The sequence below is a fragment of the Pavona decussata genome, unplaced genomic scaffold, assembly GCF_977016875.1.
Source record: "Pavona decussata unplaced genomic scaffold, jaPavDecu1.1 SCAFFOLD_38, whole genome shotgun sequence".
Classification (NCBI taxonomy): Eukaryota; Metazoa; Cnidaria; class Anthozoa; order Scleractinia; family Agariciidae; genus Pavona; species Pavona decussata.
Genome location: NW_028145460.1, coordinates 1,822,568 through 1,841,931, shown reverse-complemented (window position 1 = coordinate 1,841,931; position 19,364 = coordinate 1,822,568). Strand labels below are relative to the sequence as shown.

General features: G+C 40.3%; 2 protein-coding genes across 2 annotated transcripts; both read right to left on the bottom strand.

Moving 5' to 3' along the window:
• Positions 1 to 1,262: 1,262 nt before the first annotated feature.
• On the bottom strand, positions 1,263 to 14,442 carry LOC146483544 (uncharacterized). The gene is made up of 10 exons (XM_085105718.1): positions 14,207 to 14,442; positions 12,013 to 12,271; positions 10,971 to 11,030; positions 10,336 to 10,442; positions 8,744 to 8,829; positions 7,711 to 7,818; positions 6,092 to 6,296; positions 4,738 to 4,793; positions 3,152 to 3,355; positions 1,263 to 2,133 (listed from the first exon to the last, which is right to left on the bottom strand). The coding sequence occupies exons 1-10, from the start codon at positions 14,352 to 14,354 to the stop codon at positions 2,059 to 2,061; spliced, it is 1,308 nt and encodes a 435-aa protein (XP_084961844.1). The 5' UTR covers positions 14,355 to 14,442; the 3' UTR covers positions 1,263 to 2,058.
• Positions 14,443 to 15,440: 998 nt separating this feature from the next.
• On the bottom strand, positions 15,441 to 17,617 carry LOC146483543 (DNA polymerase lambda-like). The gene has a single exon (XM_085105532.1). The coding sequence runs from the start codon at positions 17,547 to 17,549 to the stop codon at positions 15,885 to 15,887; it is 1,665 nt and encodes a 554-aa protein (XP_084961658.1). The 5' UTR covers positions 17,550 to 17,617; the 3' UTR covers positions 15,441 to 15,884.
• Positions 17,618 to 19,364: the final 1,747 nt, after the last annotated feature.

Sequence of the window (19,364 nt, the reverse complement as noted above, 5' to 3'; positions counted from 1 at the left end):
ATAACCGACCGGCCTATAGTGCTTCTTAGACCGCCTTTCGTTGTTTTGGCTCAAATTGACCTTCAATTCCTTCAGCAAACCTATCCTCGATGTTTTAGCCGCCGCTTTGCGATTCGTTTCGTGCTAAAAACGGAAATCTTGCCCATTATCATGGGTTTTTACTCCAAACGAACTGTTAAAAAGCGAAAAGATCCCAGGACAACGTTTCCTAAAGGAACTGAGGGCCGCACAAAAACAACGAAAAGCGATCTACTAAGCACTCTTGGACGGTTATGTCCCTGCCCTTCAATGGCGCGCGATTTTATCATATAGTTAGGGATGTCCAAAGTATTTTAAATACGTACCAGGGTCTACATATATTGACGATGGAGTTAAAGCTTCTAAAGAGTAAATGTACCACAACTCACGTTTCTTTTAACGATAAAATGGTTGAGAATGTACATGTTATGAAATGTTTATTTACTGTCATTTTTGGTTATTAAAAGAGTTTTTATTTTAAAGAATTAAAATTATACTCTTCTAGTAGAAATATCATGCTTTGCTCAACGATTTTATGACCACTATAACATGTACGTACAAGAATTAACTAAAAAAAAAAAAAAAGGAAGTATCGCATCTTGAAGTAAGACCATTTGCGAGTGCTAAAGCCGGGAAAACGACTTGCCAGAAGGTCACGGTTGGTTTTGGTTTCATTCTAAACTGATTGACAATGAAGCACGCGTTTATCTTCGTTTAGTCGTTGTTGTTTTAAGCAATTGCAAGCCATAGCTACTGACCATTGATAACGACAGTGGTATTTAGAAATCTAGGATAAGTTAGGATAAACTATCATCATCATCATCATCATCATCATCATCATCATCATCATCATCATCATCACTAACAACAATCACTTTTACTAAGAAATATTACAATTCGATCTTCATGGTAAAAGGATGACTTTCAACCAGAAAAAGACTTGTGTTCTTGAATCAATTCGATGGAAGTCTTTAACTCTGATATGCCAGTTAAATGCAAGAAAAATCTGCAGGACACTCATGAAATTTGGAGGAGGAGGGGGGGGTCTGGATATCCCTTTTCTAGTAAGCTATACTTTAAGTTCTCACCGACCCCTCCCTTGACGAAATGTGGAGAAGGATGGGGGAGAGGGTCTGAACATTCCTTTACTAGTAAGCTGAACTATGAGCTCCTTTGCCGGCTCCGTCCTCTCCCCTCCTTTTTTTTTTTCTTTTTCTTCTTTATTTTATTTCATTATTGCTACTATTATTATTATTTTTTTTTTTTTGCTGCAAAATGTTATCCTATATTGCAATTTTTGGGACGCGCGACCTCAACCACACCTTCGCACAAACTCTGTACATTTTTAGTCTTATGTATATTAGGGCTTGCCAGATATTGAGCGGTATCTAACACTAAATTATACAGTATTTTCGAAGAAATAATCACCTTACGTGGTAGTGTAACGCAACATCCTTTCCTTCAGAAAGGCCTAAGTTTGAATGCCACAAGGCGCGATCTTTTTTTCCTCCGTTTGTTTTTGGCGGCCTGCCGTTGCTAGTTTTATTATAATTAGGTCAACTCCGTTACAATCAATTTTCAGCGCAAAAAAATGCCCTTGTAAATCGTAGTCATTGACTGTTGCATCTGAACGTTTTTGGATGTCACGCGACCCAAGTCCACCTTAGTAAACCTATTTTTTCTTGCGATATTCCCCCCCCCCCCCCGCTCTCCCCTCCCCCTCCCGTTTTTCTTCCCCCTTCAATACCGGGTTCCTGCCCCACGAAGCACGTTAATATTTCAAGAGATCACTCAAGAGGCTATGAGTGCACACGAGTCCATCAAGCCGAGCGACAACGAAGGCTTCTCGAGCACTCTTGTATAAATTTGAGGCTGGAAAAACCCGATGCGAATGAGAATGCGTGAAGGTTGCTCCTCAAACAAAGTGTGAGAATCTAAGCTCTCACATAACTATGTTTGCGTTATCTTGGTGCTACCCTCTTTTCAATATCAATATCATCATCATCATCATCATCATCATCATCAACGCCATTACTTTAATCAAAAGTTCTCAGTGCTGTGTGCCAACAGTGGCTGTGTGTCACTTGTTGTCTCGTGTCTCCTCGGCAGTGCCTCCTGGTGCGAAAAAACAAAGCGAAAACATCCTCGCTTGAGATTGCCCTACAACATTGTAAATGGGCACGTTGACATTAAACTATTGCGAACAGTTCTTGGAGGCAGAGGGTTCTCGCAGTTCCTCCCACCCTCTGAATTATAGGAACATTCAAGTTAACAACAACTACAATACCATAAGTGAGAATGATGATTATTCAAGAAAGTGACGCAGGCATACTCGGAAAAAAGAAATCCGAGTGCTCCTATCAGGAGTCGAACCTAAGACCTTCCGATTACTAGTTCGGATGCTCTACCACTGAGCTACAGGAGACTCGTGGGTGCTAAGGTCATTAAAGGTCATTAAATACCATAAGTCTTCGTTTTTTTTCCACGCACTAGCTCGAATTGAATCGTTTCCCATAATTCCTTATAAGGCTCCTTCCATCAACAGCTTCAAGAATGGTTTTTTGAAAGCTGGCCTAGTGATATTCTACGTGAAAGCTACTATTACCATTATTAACCTCGACCGTTGACCCTTGCGCCTCATATCCCAACAGGGAGTTAACATAGTGTTGATTTGGATTCAGAGAGAATTTGGTGGTGCATTACGAAAACACCTCTTACAGTTTACCTTATTAACGGCGTTGCCTGCTAAACCTGATATTTTTGCGCGGTTTATAACTACGCGGGAAAAGCGTATCTTGGCTAGGGTTATCGGAATCCGAAAAGAAAGTTAGAGTTAACCATGCATTTTTCAGAGATAATTAAGCTTCATTTTGGGAAAAAAAATGTCACACATTGTTTTGTAGTTTAGCGTTTTTTAGAAAAAATACACGTGGTTACCCCAATTTTATTCTGGATTCCAGTAGCCCATTCTAAGATCTGCTTTTCTCGCATAGTCATAAACTGTGCAAAAAATACTTCGGTATTGGTAGGCACCGTCCTTAAGAAATTAGGGTTTCTCGGACAATGCAAAGATGCGCAGAACGTCTGCGCAGTAAGAATATAAGTGTTAAAAAAGATAAAAGCAGAAACGTACTTCTGAATGGCTGAAATTGGGGCTCATTGGACCACGCCCTCTGTCAGGGATATCAACTGATTTCATTCTCTTTATTTTGGCTTTGGCGAAAGAAACTTGTCGTTGTACATCGTAGCGATTTCGAAGGATGTCCTGTTCGTCCCAAATGTCTTCCTGGATCAGCAATTCTAACACATCCTCCAAAGTTATGATTCCAACAACTCTCTGAAAACACCACGCAAAAAAATGAATCACACCAGTGTTAATACGGGGATTCCAACGTTAAATCAAAGGCTCTGTGAGGTAACTCGTAAAGGCGAATTTTTTTGATTTTTCTCAAAAGCACAGGGCTGCAAGGGATTGTATGGTCCCTGCTGTCTAGTTCCTAGGCCTCTCTCTGTCACCGAAATGAATTGATCATGAGGGCCTGGGAGAAAGCCGTACAGGGACTAGGCAAGGTCCCCTACTTCACTCACTAACTTGGTAAATTAGGTTTAACGGTAAGATATTGGGTTGGTGATGGGAAGGCCGGATCGATCCCCAGTGCATGCGCGTGACTTTTGTCTTCACTTTTTTTGTTAGATTCCAATGAATGCCTTATGTTTTTGCCATTTCACTCAGTATATATTTATTGAAAATCTCGAGAAGAATTTGAAACGACAAAACTGATGATAGAGATTTTGTCTGGGGTAGTCAAGGGAGGAAACATAACGTCACGATCCAGAAGAGCTTCCGCGTAAGAGGCAAAATAAAATATAAAGCCTGGTTCAGATATAACTAGGGTATGATTGACCGTATTCTGGAGTAGAATAAATACAATGATTACTACAAATCCCTCATAAGAGGTTTTTGGAGTTACCGGAACACAAAATGGCTCTTAAATTATCCCCAGCATAGTAAATCGAACTCAATCGAACTCAATCCACGGATTGAGTTCGGCAATCGAACACTGAAACCGAACACAGAACTTTGTGTGAGTTTTTCCCAACCAATCGAACAAATCGAAACCAATCGAACTCAATTACTACGTGAATTATCACGTGTCAGCGAAAGTTTGCTGAAAAGTCTTCCCAAATTCACCCGAAAAGAGAAATCTAATAGCTTTTCCGCTTATTCTTACTCCGTAAATGACGGTCAATCAAACGTGACGTTAGGCTTTATTGATAGATCAGAGAAACTTGAAATCTTTTTCGGAGGTCGAGAACGCGGGTATTCAGAGTATTCTCACCCTCGAAGGCCGCCATATTGATGAACAATCAAATATATGCACCCGCAGTATTTAAGTACTATTGAGATTTCGCAGGCCTGCACTGGTCGGTGGAATTACCCGTCAAAGTTTACGTAGGATGGAGGGATCGGCGAACGACCAGCCAACCAACCAAGAGAATTTTCCCCTATCTACTACACTCATTCAACGCTACGCGCCTTCAAAAGTTAAAAACGAGGAAGGAGCAACTTGTTAACTTTCACGTGATATCTTTTTGCAGGTTCTTGGCTTAGACATCACCTGCTCAAACGAGGCCAAAGCGTTTAAAAATTTCGTCACCTACTATACGTAACAAAAGCGTTTCCCTTAGAGGGCTCTTCGACTTGCACAATAAACTTACGGATGTCACTTGATTTCCTTCGTTTATCTGTGTCTTGTACACAACGCATAGATGACCTACATCGGAGAAAGGAAAAACGACAAATCAGTGTGAAGCTCGCCATTGCCGTTAAGTAAACAAAATTCAAGTTGCTGCTTAACTGCGGTGATTCTTTTTTTTAATTCTTTTAAACTGAAAAACCTCAGGTAAAGTGAGACCCATGAATTTCCTACTGGGTGTTACCCTTAGAAAGGAAAATGGGGGAACACAAGGCGACGTAAAGGAAACATCTTCGAGCTCGGCGAAGAATGTTTGACGAGACACAGCAGAAAGCCGTGGCCGATTTCCTTGATCTTGAAAAAACACAAACGGTCGATATACAGGCGCACCGCGTGGGAAATGTGTTTCCACCAATCAGAATTACTACCCTGATCTGGGTACAAATTACGTCACAGTGTCTACTCGGAGGTCGTTTTGGCGGAGAGACCAGTGGAGGTACCGCGAAACGACTTCTGTGTACTCAGGCAAGAAAAGCAGGGGTCACTGAAATTCGGACAAAATCACTGTACAACACACCAATACTGCAGTTGTGTACATTTTCTCCTCAGTAGGGATGCGTAAAAACAATATTTAAGTACTAAAGAGCGAAAATACTTCCCTTTAGCAACCTGAAAAATGAAACAGTAGTTTAATGTAATGAAAAAAGACCAATGCTGAACTGCCACCTTAAGGTGGGCATAGAAAGAAAATGGCCCATTTCTTGATACCAATTATTGATGCTCTACCCTCAAAGGGAGATTCAAAGTGAACTAGACTGTTTCACCTAGGTTCATCTGAAGAAGACGACCTATGCAAGGATAGGGTCAGTAATTTCGAGAGACTTACATGCGGTGATAGAGCAGTTTTCAGTTGAGCGCCGTAAAACCAAAACCACAGTAATTACTGTGGCCAATCACAACAGACACAAACAGCGCAAAGAACCAATCAGAATTTGAAGTAAACATGTGTAACCGGTGATAAGCGCGGGAAAATACGAGCAAGCAAGTCACGATTGGTTCTGGTCATCCTTCTCATTGGTTGAGAAAGTGGCGCGAGTTTTTTTTTTAACCAATCACGGAACGCAGTGAAGGAAAACCGAAGCAAAGGCGAAGGACTTTCGACACTCAAATGAAAATCACTCTAAGAGTAAAACATTGCATGCAAACCTAGATCAAGTACTTGGTTATTACACCGAAAAAAAAAAAAAAAAAAAAAAGACCGGAGTTGAATCCTCCCAATGGACCCCTGGGCGGCCCTGGGCTCCAAACCAAACGTACGTTTTTGCATTACAAAGCATAGTCCCTAAGGAAGTACAACAACAAAAACACATGGTTACTTTTTCCACTCTGAAAGTTGTCAAGCAACTCAAACAACGGTTCCGTTGTTGAAGACTTGAGAAAAGAACCAGCTTTGTACACGTCCTTGATGGGGATGGCGTCGTCAGGATCCAGCATGATCAGCGATTTAACAAACAGAACGCCGACAATATTTCCCCTCTCTCCCTTGTACACTGGAACACGTGAATGGCCTTTCCTGCTGATCTGTAGATATAAACAAGGACAAAAAGAATTTAAAAAAGAAAAATTTAGGAAGGAAACACTCGCTTAGCATAAATTTTAATGAGGCTTGTTCGAGGTTCGTTTTTACCATAATCCACTCATGATCATGTTTTTGGTAATGCATTTATACACCGCACATATCAAATGCACGCTAATGAGATGCATGAACCGTATGATAAACATCACAAAGTGTCCCCTACCCTAAATTCTTACTAAAGCACAAATAATTCTGTCAAACATGAAGTCATATGAAAACGACAAACAGGTCTAACAGGTCCTAACAAGCAGGTCCTAATTAATATAAGCTTCATAGTTTCCTTTAGGTCTCCTAGTCCTCGCCATTGTTAATTTTTTTTGTTATCATTATATTTGTGGTGTGGCAAAATAAATAAATGTAACGAGATACTTAGCCGACGAGGCCGTATATTGCAAGATATTAGGGAGTTTAAGCAACAGGACGGGCGATGTGGTGGGACGGCAAATTGTCCTTGTGTGACCAACGTGACGGCCAAGTATTTACGACTCTAGATTGTAACATTCCTACCGCTCGTGGTTTTCACTTTGTAAAAGATGTAAGAAAACCAGTTTTAGTCGTAAATCGCCTAAAAATGTGAAGGTACTAAGATGTCATGTTGGTCACACAACGATAATTCACCGTCCCCTTCCCTCAGCCGTCCTGTTGCGTAAGCTCACTATTCGTTCACTACGGACGACGAATAATCAGTGCACCATGACCATATTTGGGCAGTGTTATATTGTGTAGAATAATAAGAGCCATTATACCATACCCCACAAATAGGGTAAGAGAACACGTCAAGGGGAAAAACAATTATTCCACTCGAGCTTGTTGGATACACGATAATAACAGCCAACCCGGCGCTGCACACCTCGTTGGCTATCTATCATCTTTAAGTATAAATCTACTGGTACTAGTGTTCTATCACGAATGCCGTTCTCTGATTGGCTATGCTACTCGCTATCTATTCTGTGATAGATAGTGAGTAGCAGTTGTCAACAAAATGGCAGCCGCTTTGTCGCCTTTTCGAAGTGTCTGCGATGAGGAAATAGATTTCATTTACTTGTTTAGTTTTGAACCAGTAGTAGATTTCTATGCATGATAGCTGATTAAGGCTGCGCCCTCATCAGCTATCACGCGATAGAAATCTCGAGCTCATAATCTTATTGTTAAGTATCGAACACACGCCTGTAGAATAATTATTGTTAAATACATTCACTATGGTTGGTTGTCTCTCCCCCCCCCCCCCCTTCCGAAAAAAAAAAAAAAAACTTGGATGCATTGGCACTTGAGGAAAAAACTGACAACACATTTGATTTCTCTTAAAAACTGTGCACATAAAAAAGGTGAGATAAGAACGAACTTTAGGTGAAAATTTACCTGCTTCATTGTGTCATGATCTAGTTTGCCATCAAGATCCAGCATAAAGACTCTGTCCAAGGGAGTGTGCTTATCTTGAACTGTTTTGTTTCTCATCTCCAATGCTCCCTGTAAAAAGAAAAACATTACAACTTGAAATAAATGAAAAGGGCATAAAGTACATGATACTGATGTCAAGGCTTTGTCCCTAAGACCACAATTTAAGGGGAGTTACACCTGAACGCCATTTTTCCGCCACTTGACATGGCTTTAATGAAAATATCTCGTTCGCGTTTCAAGAATCCAAAAACCCTATCATCATATTGTGAATCTGTGTTGTGGGGTATTTTATGAATTTTTGGGTGATTTTTGGGTATATTTGGGAGGAGTAGTTTTTCTAGAAGGATTGGTAAAATTAAGAGAAATAAGAAATATTGAAGAATTATGTGAAGTTTGAAAATTGGAATTTGTAGTTAATAATTAATAGACAGATACCAGTTAGTCCACTGGCAACCTGGGGTGCTCTTGCGTGGGTATCAGCTGTCTGTTAGTGTTCCAAAAATTATTTTCCTTCTTCTATCCCTTCTTAAAACCTCTTCAAATTTCATTCAAATTTAGGTGTAACGCCCCCTTAAACAGAGCATGGGTGGATCGAGGACTTTTTCAACAACAGTGTTGTCAGTTGGCATGAATCCTTTTGAGGGGGGAGGGGGGTCTGGGGGCATGTAAAGGCAGAAATGATTACAAAGAGTAGGTTTTAAAATAAGGCAAATCTGGTATTTTTAATTCCTTGACCCTCTCCACGGATATGCCACACTGAGGCCTCGCATGGGACTTCATGTCCCCTTCGCACGTACATGTACCTTCTTGGGTTCATAACTTGCTCCATTTTATTCATTATCTGTGCATTGTGCTGTAAATAATCTGTATTGTGTTGTTTAAAATCTCATTTATAGTAATACCCAATACAGCTGTATAAGAAAAGGCATAAAAAGATAGCTTATTTTCCATATAAAGACAAAGGGGGGCTGTTTAACAGGATTTGTTTAGCAACCTGAATAATCATGACTTCATCATCTCTAAGAGGATCCTCATTGGCATCTGTTGACTCCTTGTGGAGATCCACAAGTTCTTTTAACTCTGAAATAGGAAAGAAATAACCAAGAGGAAAATATGTAAACACATACTGTTGGTGAATACAGAAGGGTGGCCAGGCACCTGTTTCTCGTAAGCCCCAATAACTTACCAGACACCTGTTTCTGAAAAGTTCCAATAACTTACCAGACGCAATAACCATTTTTTGAAATCCATTTTCTATAGCTTGGTAGTAATTTTAATGCAATTTTCTTAGTATGTGCTTCCTTTAATACAATATTTTTAAATATTTTAAAATTTAGCTTTCAAAATCAACAAAAGTTACTCTCTGTTGAGAAAGTTGTGCATATAATTATTTTAGTTTTTGAGCCCAGTAAGTTGGAACTTTTAAGAAACGGGCCCCAGGTCTTGTCAATTTGTAGCAAGTGGAACTAATTACCATTCAAAAACTTATTAATAATTCATAAGCCCATTGACCTATCAAATGGTTGATAATACTGTATTTACTCGATTAAGAGGGGGTTATTTAATTTTTCGTGTCTCCTGTGCGGTGCTTATTCGAGAGCGGCGCCTATTCGAGGGTGGCGCTTATTAAAAAGGATCTTACCACAAAGACAAAATATTTTGATGGTAGAAATAAATTTACTTCATGAGTACAGCAAACCCTGACAATCTCCTTACTGAAAGAGAAAGAGGGAGGTTGGGCTTGTCGCAAGCCTTCACGCAAGAACTGAAGAACGTGGACATTTTGAAGAGAGAACTGAATGAAAGAGCATTAAGATATTCTCACTGCGAACTGAAAAACATCACTATTGATGAAAACAATTCCCATTGCTGGCTTAGAATCACATAGCAGCAGTTACAGTGTATTTTTATCATCTTATGGAAATACTCAAATAAGCGCCGCACCAGAGCTGCGGCGCCTATTAACCATTCCGCTCCGTGTGCAGCGCTTAATCAAGGGCGGCGCTTATTTGGGGGAGGCGCTTATTCGAGTAAATACGGTACATCTCATGCAGTGACTTAATATTCGATAAACTTCCTCCTCATTAGTATGCGATGTTTTTCTCCTATGCTAATTTCAACTTTCACAAAAGCATTATTGTTATGAACTCTTTTGACACACACTTTTTCACGAATGTTTTTTGAAGCCGTTCAAAAAACTCACAGCATGTTTTTTATTGGGTCTAAAACTGGCTTTTGAGATGCAGCCATGTAGTGATTAGTGCCTTAGCCTGGATCAGACTCTTGGTCAAGAGATCATATGGCTGGTGGTTTATAAAAGTAAAAGTAGTGATGATGATGATGTTGATGATTGCGATGACAATGATGATAACAGTGATAATGATGATGATGATGACGACGACAATGATGATGATGATGATGACAAAGAAGACAATGATGTTTAAGCCAGGAAGGCTCTCCCACTGATAAGTGAACTTCAGAGAGGTTCTTGGGCTAATGTTACTCTCTGAATTGTTGCATTGTTTCCTTATGTAATGTATTTATAATGTTGGAGACTTAAATTCAATGCTTAGCAATGCTTCTTACCTGCTCTTCTGAAGAATGTGGAGTGTTCATGTCCTAGTAGGCAGTCCAGCAGCTTGGAAATGGGCCAAGCAACAACAAACAACAACACTATCAACACTCTAACAAACCTGTGAAATGCAGTAAATGAGGCCGATCTGTAAGAGAATCTCTGGTGACATCATTGCCTGGCTGTTTATGCTAATGTACGCCAATGAGACTGAACAAGTATACAAAGCTCCTTCTATCACATGCAAGTCTTCTCCAATCATAGTATAATAATAATAGTGGTGTAGTGGTAAGAGCACTGCACTTCCACCGAATCTTTGCATGTTAACAAGTTGAGGCTATTCACTTCATGCTGGGCATCCTGTGCTAGACTAACTAGTCATAGATTTACAGAGTTGAAAAATTATGTCACGTCTGAAAAAATATTCTTTTGACCCTTTTATACGACACTTAGAGTTTCTAAAAGCCCTTTCCAATATTATTTACCCTCTTTACACTTTATTATGTTATGTTGGTTTTGGTTCCCTTGTTGAGTTCTCACTCGCTGTCACAACTTTGTTCCTCACTTTCGTGACTTTGCCACTCAAAGAAGTCGACTTGTGCCAAGTCTATACGACACTCTGAATTACATTTGTGCATTAGCTACTTACGGTGCCAAAGCTGCCCCTATCGCTAGGCCATAGCGGGTGCAAAGGGCTTGAGGGACAACTCTGCAAAAAATAACAAAAGAAAGAATGAGATCCAGTAACATTACCAGGCTCACAAGAAACTCTTGTTCCACACAGTGATGTTAAATCCACCAATTGTCTAATGGGATGTGGGTGCCTGAAGTCCTGTAGTCAGTCAAGTAAAAAAATCAACCACTCTATTGGTTGCAAATTCCTACTACCTTGGCATGAGTCTGACATGTCCATGCTCCAGGGAGGGGGCGGGGGGGGGGGGGGGAGGAGAGGGAGAATTCCCATACATGTATGTAAGCACTTATGGGTTTGTGCCACTGTCAAGAGTATGGTTTTAATTCAAGCAGTTAAATAGTCTGGGATAGGGTATAAAAAATCAACCAGAGAATTTTGGTCTAGAATAGGATATCATTTACCAGAAAACTGGTCAATTACTTGGAGAATTTAATCAAGACTAAATGCCATTAACACAACTTGTAGCTTCATTCATTAGAGTCTACATTATTTTGTTAAAATTAAAACAATTTATACGCTGTTCAGTTAAGCAACTATTAGTACTCCAGATTTGTGATTCAGATGTAAGAAATCAGCATGTATGTGGGAGATAGAAGTTTTTGATTCACAGGCATGAGGCAAAACGTGTGGGAGTTAGCAGGTATGACATTAAACACCTCCCTCCCCCGCCCATTTTATATAACAGATCTGGGGTGCTTACCATTTATGCAATACCTGGATGGAAATTTTCGACATAAATATGAAATGATTTAGCTAAATGTCTTAACAGAAGATGGATAACATGCAAAATGTATGAACATCAGCTGTAAATCCCAAAAGGAGTACTAAAAATGTATCACTTTAACCAGAAGCTCATAATTTCAGAATTACTTCAAATGGAATGATGTGTACCATTTGATTTTCCAACTGGAATTTCTGGATTTTCCACGTAAATGGTAAGCACCCCCTGAAATCCCCTCTCTCAAAGGCCTGAGTAACTTTATAAACTTGCACTTACTCTCCAAAAAAGAGCACAGCAGTGACTGATACACAGATAGCGATCACAGGACTAGAAATCCTGTCCATAAAGATCGGCATGGACTCTACTGCTGCAGCATTTGCCAACAACAGGGTGACAAGCAACAAATGGTGCTTTTCTACAATTGGCAAAATTTTACTGGCATGCTGCTTCTCTAAGGGCTTTCCTCCTCTTTGAAGAACTTTCAAACTCAAAATGTCTAGTGACAGCAGGCCCATTGTCAATCCAGACATTAAACCTGTCACAAAATAAGACAAAATTAATATGTACCTGTAATACAATAAATATTTTTTTATATTTTTATTTTCTCCATGGTAAAAGGTTAAGGCAATGAATATGAGACAAAGAAAAATATAAATTAAAACTGGTTTAAAATAGTCAAACCAAAATCAATTTGAAACCTCAAAATGGCCACTGTTTGAACAAATATTCCCTGAGGTAGAAGAGGTTGCAATGGTGAGAAAACACTTCACTGATTATATTGCCAAGGAGTATATAAATTTTATTAAGGACTGACAGTTGGACAACCAAATATATGTTGCCAAGAGACCATGCATCTGTGATTTAACTTGTCAGTAGCATCACATTGAATACTGAATACTTAATACTTGTAACGCACATTTTAACATGACGTGATGATCAAATGCGCCCATCATGAGAGTATACACACAAAGACCAGACCACAACACCGGGAACTACGTCCCCTACTCTTTGCGAACAGTGAGTGGGTTCTTTAACGTCCCACAGAGTTATATACAAACAAGGGTTGTCAGACAGTTTATCGTCCTTGTCGAAGAAGACTAGAAAGTCTAACCATTTGCAGATGTCAGAGCAAAGGCAGCACTTTCTTCTCAGTTATTTAACATTCTGATGAATCTTCTGGCAGGATGCCACCTCTCAGTGTTAAACATGCGTTGGGGCTAGCTCATAAAGTCCCTGGCCAATATAAAATTGATGTTTTTCTTATTCTGCTCATAATACTCACTCCCAAAGAAAAAATGCCTTGCAAATTAATATTAAGGAGTGAACGGGACTTGAATCAGTTCCAGCGGCAAGAATGACTGATTGACAAGGGGATTGGAGCGGCATTCTTTGGTCTCCAAAAGTGTACCCATGACAGCCCCTATGGCTGTGGAGAGTGATGATGCACTTGCCTCCCCTCCCTTTCCCCCTAAAATATTAATGCTTAGCCATGGAGCACCAAAGAGCTCTCTAGGAACTGATTTCAAATGTGTCTGTGTTTTCTTAGTCTCCCTCACAGCCGTTTTTAGTGTCGTCACACAATGCTCCTTCCCAGAAAAGAGCGTTGCGTAACGACACTGAAAATGGCTGCAAGGAAGACTAGTGTTTTCTGGGTTAAATTGGAAAACTGGAGAACCTGGAAAAACCCTCAGAGCGAGGACGAGAACCAAACACAAACTCAACCCACATGTGGCATCAACGCTGGGAATCAAAACAGGGCGACAATGGTGGGAGACGAGTGCTCCCTGCTCCCCTTCCTCCCTCCCATCCCTACGCCATCACCTCCCCCTAGCTACTCATTGCCAATTCAGTGTAATATGTGCTGTTGGTCCTGCATGGAGGCACATGACTGAATATCTCTGAGGATCAGTCATATGCTTGTGACATGCTGAATAATTAATTTACTGATTTATTACAAGACTGAGTTGCTACTTTTCACGGTTTAATTTAGCTTTAGCCCCTACACACACCATCATCACTTCCCTTAACTTCACAAGTATAATTAAGAATTTAAGCTTAGCTTATGTTGTCATGTCTCAGCAAGTAATGTTTGTTCCCGGAAACTAAGTTCAATCAGTTATTGTATTCCTTTCAGAAGACCTCAGTGCTGACAACTTTGTTTGAAATCAGTTCTATTTGGTCCTATTTTCAATCCAGCCATAAGTTGCTTGACTATTTCCTCCGCATCCTCCACGGATATGGGAATTAAGCTTACATGTGCGCATACAGTCGGACTACTCAAATTACGATCGTACCAAATTGTCATTCGGAATTTTCTCTGTTTTTCCAAATCATCATTCGGAATTTTCTCTTTTTCCATTCTAACTAAGACCCCGGATCAAACTTTTCGTTTTCCTCTTTCCCACAGCAAGTGGAAAGTATTTCAGTTTTTAGCGGACAACAAGCTTAAAATATTAAACAAGGTACAAACCTGCAAATAGAACCAAACCCACATAGACGCCAAGATAAACCCAAAACAGTCCGTCCTTGTAGTTAAGGGCCTCTTCGTGTACGTCATAGCGAGTTCCATTGCAAATCAGAGAATGCTCCTCGCCCTCCTTTACACAAATAAAACTCATTGTGCTGGCAAAGCCCTTCAAGGTTTCTCCTATCCGTTTAGTTGTCAAGCGCCGCCATGTTGAAATCAACCGCGTTCCCAGGGTCCCCTCTCTTCCGCCAGTGAAATTCGTGACGTTTGAGTGACAACCGAATTGAAATATTGGACTGGACTCAGGAATCGGGATAAAATAATCCTGAACGTTTGGATGATAGACTAAACAACCCCTGAGGATCGAAGGCACATAGAGACTTGGGCTCGGAAAGATTTCCGAATGGTCTGATTCACAACTTTGCATTTGACTATTCTCGTGCACTATACTACTGAGAAGTCCAATTTGTGCATAAAAATTGACTTATTTCATTCCTGTTTGTACAAAGTACAGGAATTTTCTTTGACACAACTTCAAGTTAAAAAATTCCCAGCCTTTTTGGTCCACTATTTTATTCTTTGGTGGATGAGTTGGTTCAGTTCATAACCCTCTATTGTCCATACATATGCTAATAATAATTAAAGATTAGGGAGTGAGTTTGATAAACCTGATCCCAGACTCTCATCCCTCTACCAAGTTGGTGATGATGTCATCTCCCACTGAAAAATCTGTTGGGGATGCCAGATACAGTTGACTCCCGATAACTCGAACCCTCGCTAATTCGAACCTCGCGCTAACTCGAACCACTTTTCCTTTCCCTTCAGGTCATTCTCTATATAATTTTAGCCTTGATAACTAGAACTCCCGATAACGCGAACCTTTTTCAATTTCCCTTGAAGGTTTGAGTTATCGGGAGTGGAATGTACATGTCCCAAGATCTATTCATTCAATCAACATTGTCCAATACAATCTTGACTCCAATTTGTATAATTTAGGAGTGCATTCTTTCTACGTCAAATGCAACAAGGAATGTGTCCCACCAACTTCCATTTCAAAGAAAACCAAGAGCAATGTGAAAAATATGCCCTCACAAGATAATTGCTTGTTGTAAGGAGAACTGAGGCATTCATCTATTAATTTTAAATGACCAACCTTGGTCAGCTTGAGAAAAAACAAAAGAGGGACCACTTGTTTTCTAATAAAATTCCCTCCCTCATTCCTAACAACATGTCTGTATGAATTCAAAGCAAAGCCTTTTTATTTCACAAGAAATACCAGCCAATAAGAGAGCAGATACATGCAATTATTTAAAAAAATTACAAATACCTAGCTATGTACTAACTAATCTTAATGTCACTATGTTTCTCTCTGCAAGACTATAACAGCTGTGGAATATACAGGAATAAAAATTTTCTTTCTAGGCTAAAGGAGTAGCAATGCATTAAAATTCTAATAAGATAATCTAATAATAATAACTGTGATAAAATAGGTTTTAATGTAATAAAAAACACGATATAACACTGTGATTGTAATTTGACACTAAATTATTTGCTCATTCTAAAAATTGTATTGAATTTCCTTGGTACTACTGGCACAATATTGTAATAACTGTTAAACCCTTACAAAGCATTGATGGCTTTGCTAGAGGGAGGGAGGGTGGGTGGTTAGGGTTAGGTTCTATTACCAGTCTCTTTCATGAGGCTCTCTGTACTCAAGCCCAAGATAATCAAAGACATCCTTTTCACTGAAAACAGGAAGCGGCGTTCCATCAAAAATCTTTTCACTTCCTTTGCGAATTACACCTGTGTTTAAAGAGTGTTCTGATAATGACATGCCGTTCTTCTTAGCAAGAAGCCTCATTGACCTGTTGAAGTAATCAGAACCTGTAAAGTACATCAGAGAGCATGCCCACTCATTGTAAGGTACAACAATGATGTCTAGTCGCCTGTGCTTTGTATTTTCACCAGGAAGTTTGCAAACACCAAGATATTTCCTGTGCTCACCATTCTCAGCTAAAGTTAGATCATCTGTGAGAAAGCCTGAGGTTCTTAGACTTTCTAGAAGTTTTGTCATTACACCTTCATGGGACTTCCCATCAGGGTGTGACACAATGACATCAACATCACCACATGTTGGTTTGCCTCTGCGGTAAGACCCACATGCAAAAGCTTGTAATCCTGGGTTAATACTCAATGCTGCCTTCTTCACAACTTCCTCAATTTTGCCAGCCTCCTCCCTCAGCATCCTTTCAAGGAATTCATCATAGTACTTCAAACCAATCTCTTGTTGACGTGTTAGCTTTCCATGCTTCTGAAGATCCTCAAGCGTTCTTAGTCCCTGTGAGATCCACGACTCTGCTGTTGTAGGTCCAGCACCCCACACGCCAACAAATAAATTAATAGCTCCTTGCTTGGGATCCACATGATCAAGCCTTCGTAAGTGTCCAGTCTGTACTATTTCCCAGATCTTCTTAGCAAGCCGCTCTCCAACGAACGGGAGGCTGTTACACTCCTCCCAGGTTTCCAGCTTCTTGTGGTGATTCTTGATTGATGCAATGGCTTTCTTATACCCCAAGGCTCTCCACTGATCCTTAGTGTTTGCATAGGATGTAGCAAGGACTTGAAGCTTGTCTGTTATGAACTGGTTATGGTTTTCCTGCTGTGACGTGGACGGTTGAGCACATACCCAACTTGTCTGAAGTTTTTCTGGTGACACATTTGGGGTGATAACTGGTGATCTCCCTGCTTTGCTTCCTTCATCTCCACTGTCTGTATAATCACTGTCATCATCTGCACTCCTGTCTTGAGGGTTAGGCACAGAGTACTTGGTTGGAGACCTACCAACTACTGTTAATTCAGTTGATGTACTTGCTTCTAGATCTAGCTTAGGGCCTGAAATTCCAGTGCCAACAACACCTAAGTCTGAAAGTTGCTCTGTCTTTTTGCCACTTGTCGGCTCACAAGCAGATTTATCCTCAATTTCAAAGCGATCTTTACCCAAGATGTACTTTTCTAACTCTACGAGTTTTCCTTCAGAGAGGCATGTACTTAACCACTCCGAATCCACAACAGAAACTTCCTTGGGGATATCTTTCACGCCTAAATACCTTTTTACCCTCTCTATTTTCAGTTTCTTGTCAACCAGTAAATGTGTTGTGGTGCTGTCCAACTTCTTGCTGTGTTTTCCACCGTGTCTTTCGAGTTGTTTTGCCAAGATGGCGGCCCTAGTCTTCCCGAGGCCAGCCTCTATAACAACGGCCCTTATCCCCGATAGATCTGGGCTGAATTTCAGTGCTTTCTCTGTGGTATTCTCTAGTGCATTACTAGGTCCCCGCTTTCTTGACATTCTTGGTCAATGTTAATGAAAGGAAGGCAAAATACAGAAAGTTGTCAGCTTCGACCAGCCATATTGTTGAGAATAGACAGACTAGAGTCCAGGCTTTTCTCACCTGATGATTTTTCCAGTTGTCGCGCGCTCGGTGGAGTGTGAGGTGGACTAAGTCGACTAAGGGATTATGGTATTTTAAAAGTTGGAGCCAGTGCTTATAGGATAATTTAGAATGCTGTCGTCAAAGTGTTACGAGCTGTGATTACTTCAGCCAGTGGATAAACCCTCTTTGAGTATTTTCAGCACAAGGTTATCACCTCCTACCTATTGTAGCAGCCACTGTCAACCTCACACGTCTTCAAATATGGAGAATATGACTTCCCCGGCCAGCAATATAAACAAACCGCCTTACAGAGGCGTCACATCAAGGTCAAATTCACGGCTTCAGTGGAGGGGGAGGGGGGGGGGGGGGGACTACATTCAACACTTACACAAACAACGCTACGCATTTCAGATTGTCTTGTCAGAAAGTCGACAAATAGCAAACATCGTCAATTATCCGGGAGATTACAGACATAAATCTGGAGACCAGAAGAAACAGCTCAAAATCTGGAGACTCCCAGATTATCCGGGAGAGTTGACAGCCCTGTCAGTAGAACTGCTGGGTAAAGCTTTCCACTCCTGAATAACGTGATCATTACCGACACCCGGGCGGACACAACGTACGTCCTCTTATAGCAGGTTCTATAAAAAGAAAAGAAATCATTTGCGTTCTAATAGCATCCTTGCTACCAACCCTGGCTGAAATTATGGAGTCGCCAATGAAAGAATCCAGTAATGGTAAACAGTCGAAGTCTGCAAACTGTAGTGTCTTTCTGTTTGAGAGAAATTTCGGTTTTGTCGAACTTGTCATTTTTGAAAAGTAAAAAAAAAAAGTAAAGTAAAGTAAAGTTAATCTATTTATACACGGTTAGATCGTCTAATCAAACAAATATATTAAACAGAACAGAAACGTCCTCAGTGTTAGCGCAGGAGGAGGGGATGAAATACTCCTCTATATAAGCTATATAGCTATGGGTGGCACCAAAGGGTATGGTTTTTTAGCCTTTTTTTAAAATCTAAAATAGGCCATAAATGTGGACCACCTTGATCTGAAATAAGGTAAAGTTTGTTCTGACACTCTGGTCTGGAATTAAGCGGGTTTTTTTTAGAAGAAGCCATCTTTCTGTAAATTCTAATCTCTTCTTTTTCTTCTTCGTTGTCTGCGTTTTCTTGAGTTTGAGCAACATTGGGAATTTGAAGCTTTTCTCGAATGTTTATACAAACCGATGCAGTTCCTTGGGCCTTCAGGGTTAGGATTGATTTTCCGCCGCTCACACGGATCCATTTTCATTCCTGAACAGCTGCTTGTAATCGAGAAATTAATTGGGCATCTATTTAAGGGTCTAGTCTGAAATAGAGTTGGGACATTCATGATTTTGGTCTGAATGAAGCATGTTCACACGTTTTTTCTTTGAAAACCGGGGTATACCATTGAGTTGTTCCGGTTGTCCCGGCCACAAGGAAAACTTCTTGTTCTCTTTGAAAGGCTTTTCAAATAGGCATAAATTATTTTTCACTTCATACGCGCTTTAATGAAGCCAATCATTCCAGCACCGGCCAAAACCGGCCTTCACACGGTCACATGGTCCTTATGTTAATTGTCAGCGACATCACCACTTTTATCACAAGAAGACGCTTTTGGTAATCAGCCGATAAAATAGGAGAAAAGATCCCTTACAATGAGTCTGAACGAATCAAATAGGCGATACTGCGACTAACTTGTTAGGGAGT

Excerpts from the sequence above, each read along its gene's own strand:
- LOC146483544 (XM_085105718.1), bottom strand. The coding sequence starts at position 14,354 with ATGAGTTTTATTTGTGTAAAGGAGGGCGAGGAGCATTCTCTGATTTGC. Across the intron at positions 10,443-10,970 it reads ATAGGGGCAGCTTTGGCACC|GTTTGTTAGAGTGTTGATAG; the intron begins GTAAGTAGCTAA and ends TGCATTTCACAG. Across the intron at positions 7,819-8,743 it reads ATGAAGTCATGATTATTCAG|GGAGCATTGGAGATGAGAAA; the intron begins GTTGCTAAACAA and ends TTCTTTTTACAG.
- LOC146483543 (XM_085105532.1), bottom strand. The coding sequence starts at position 17,549 with ATGTCAAGAAAGCGGGGACCTAGTAATGCACTAGAGAATACCACAGAG.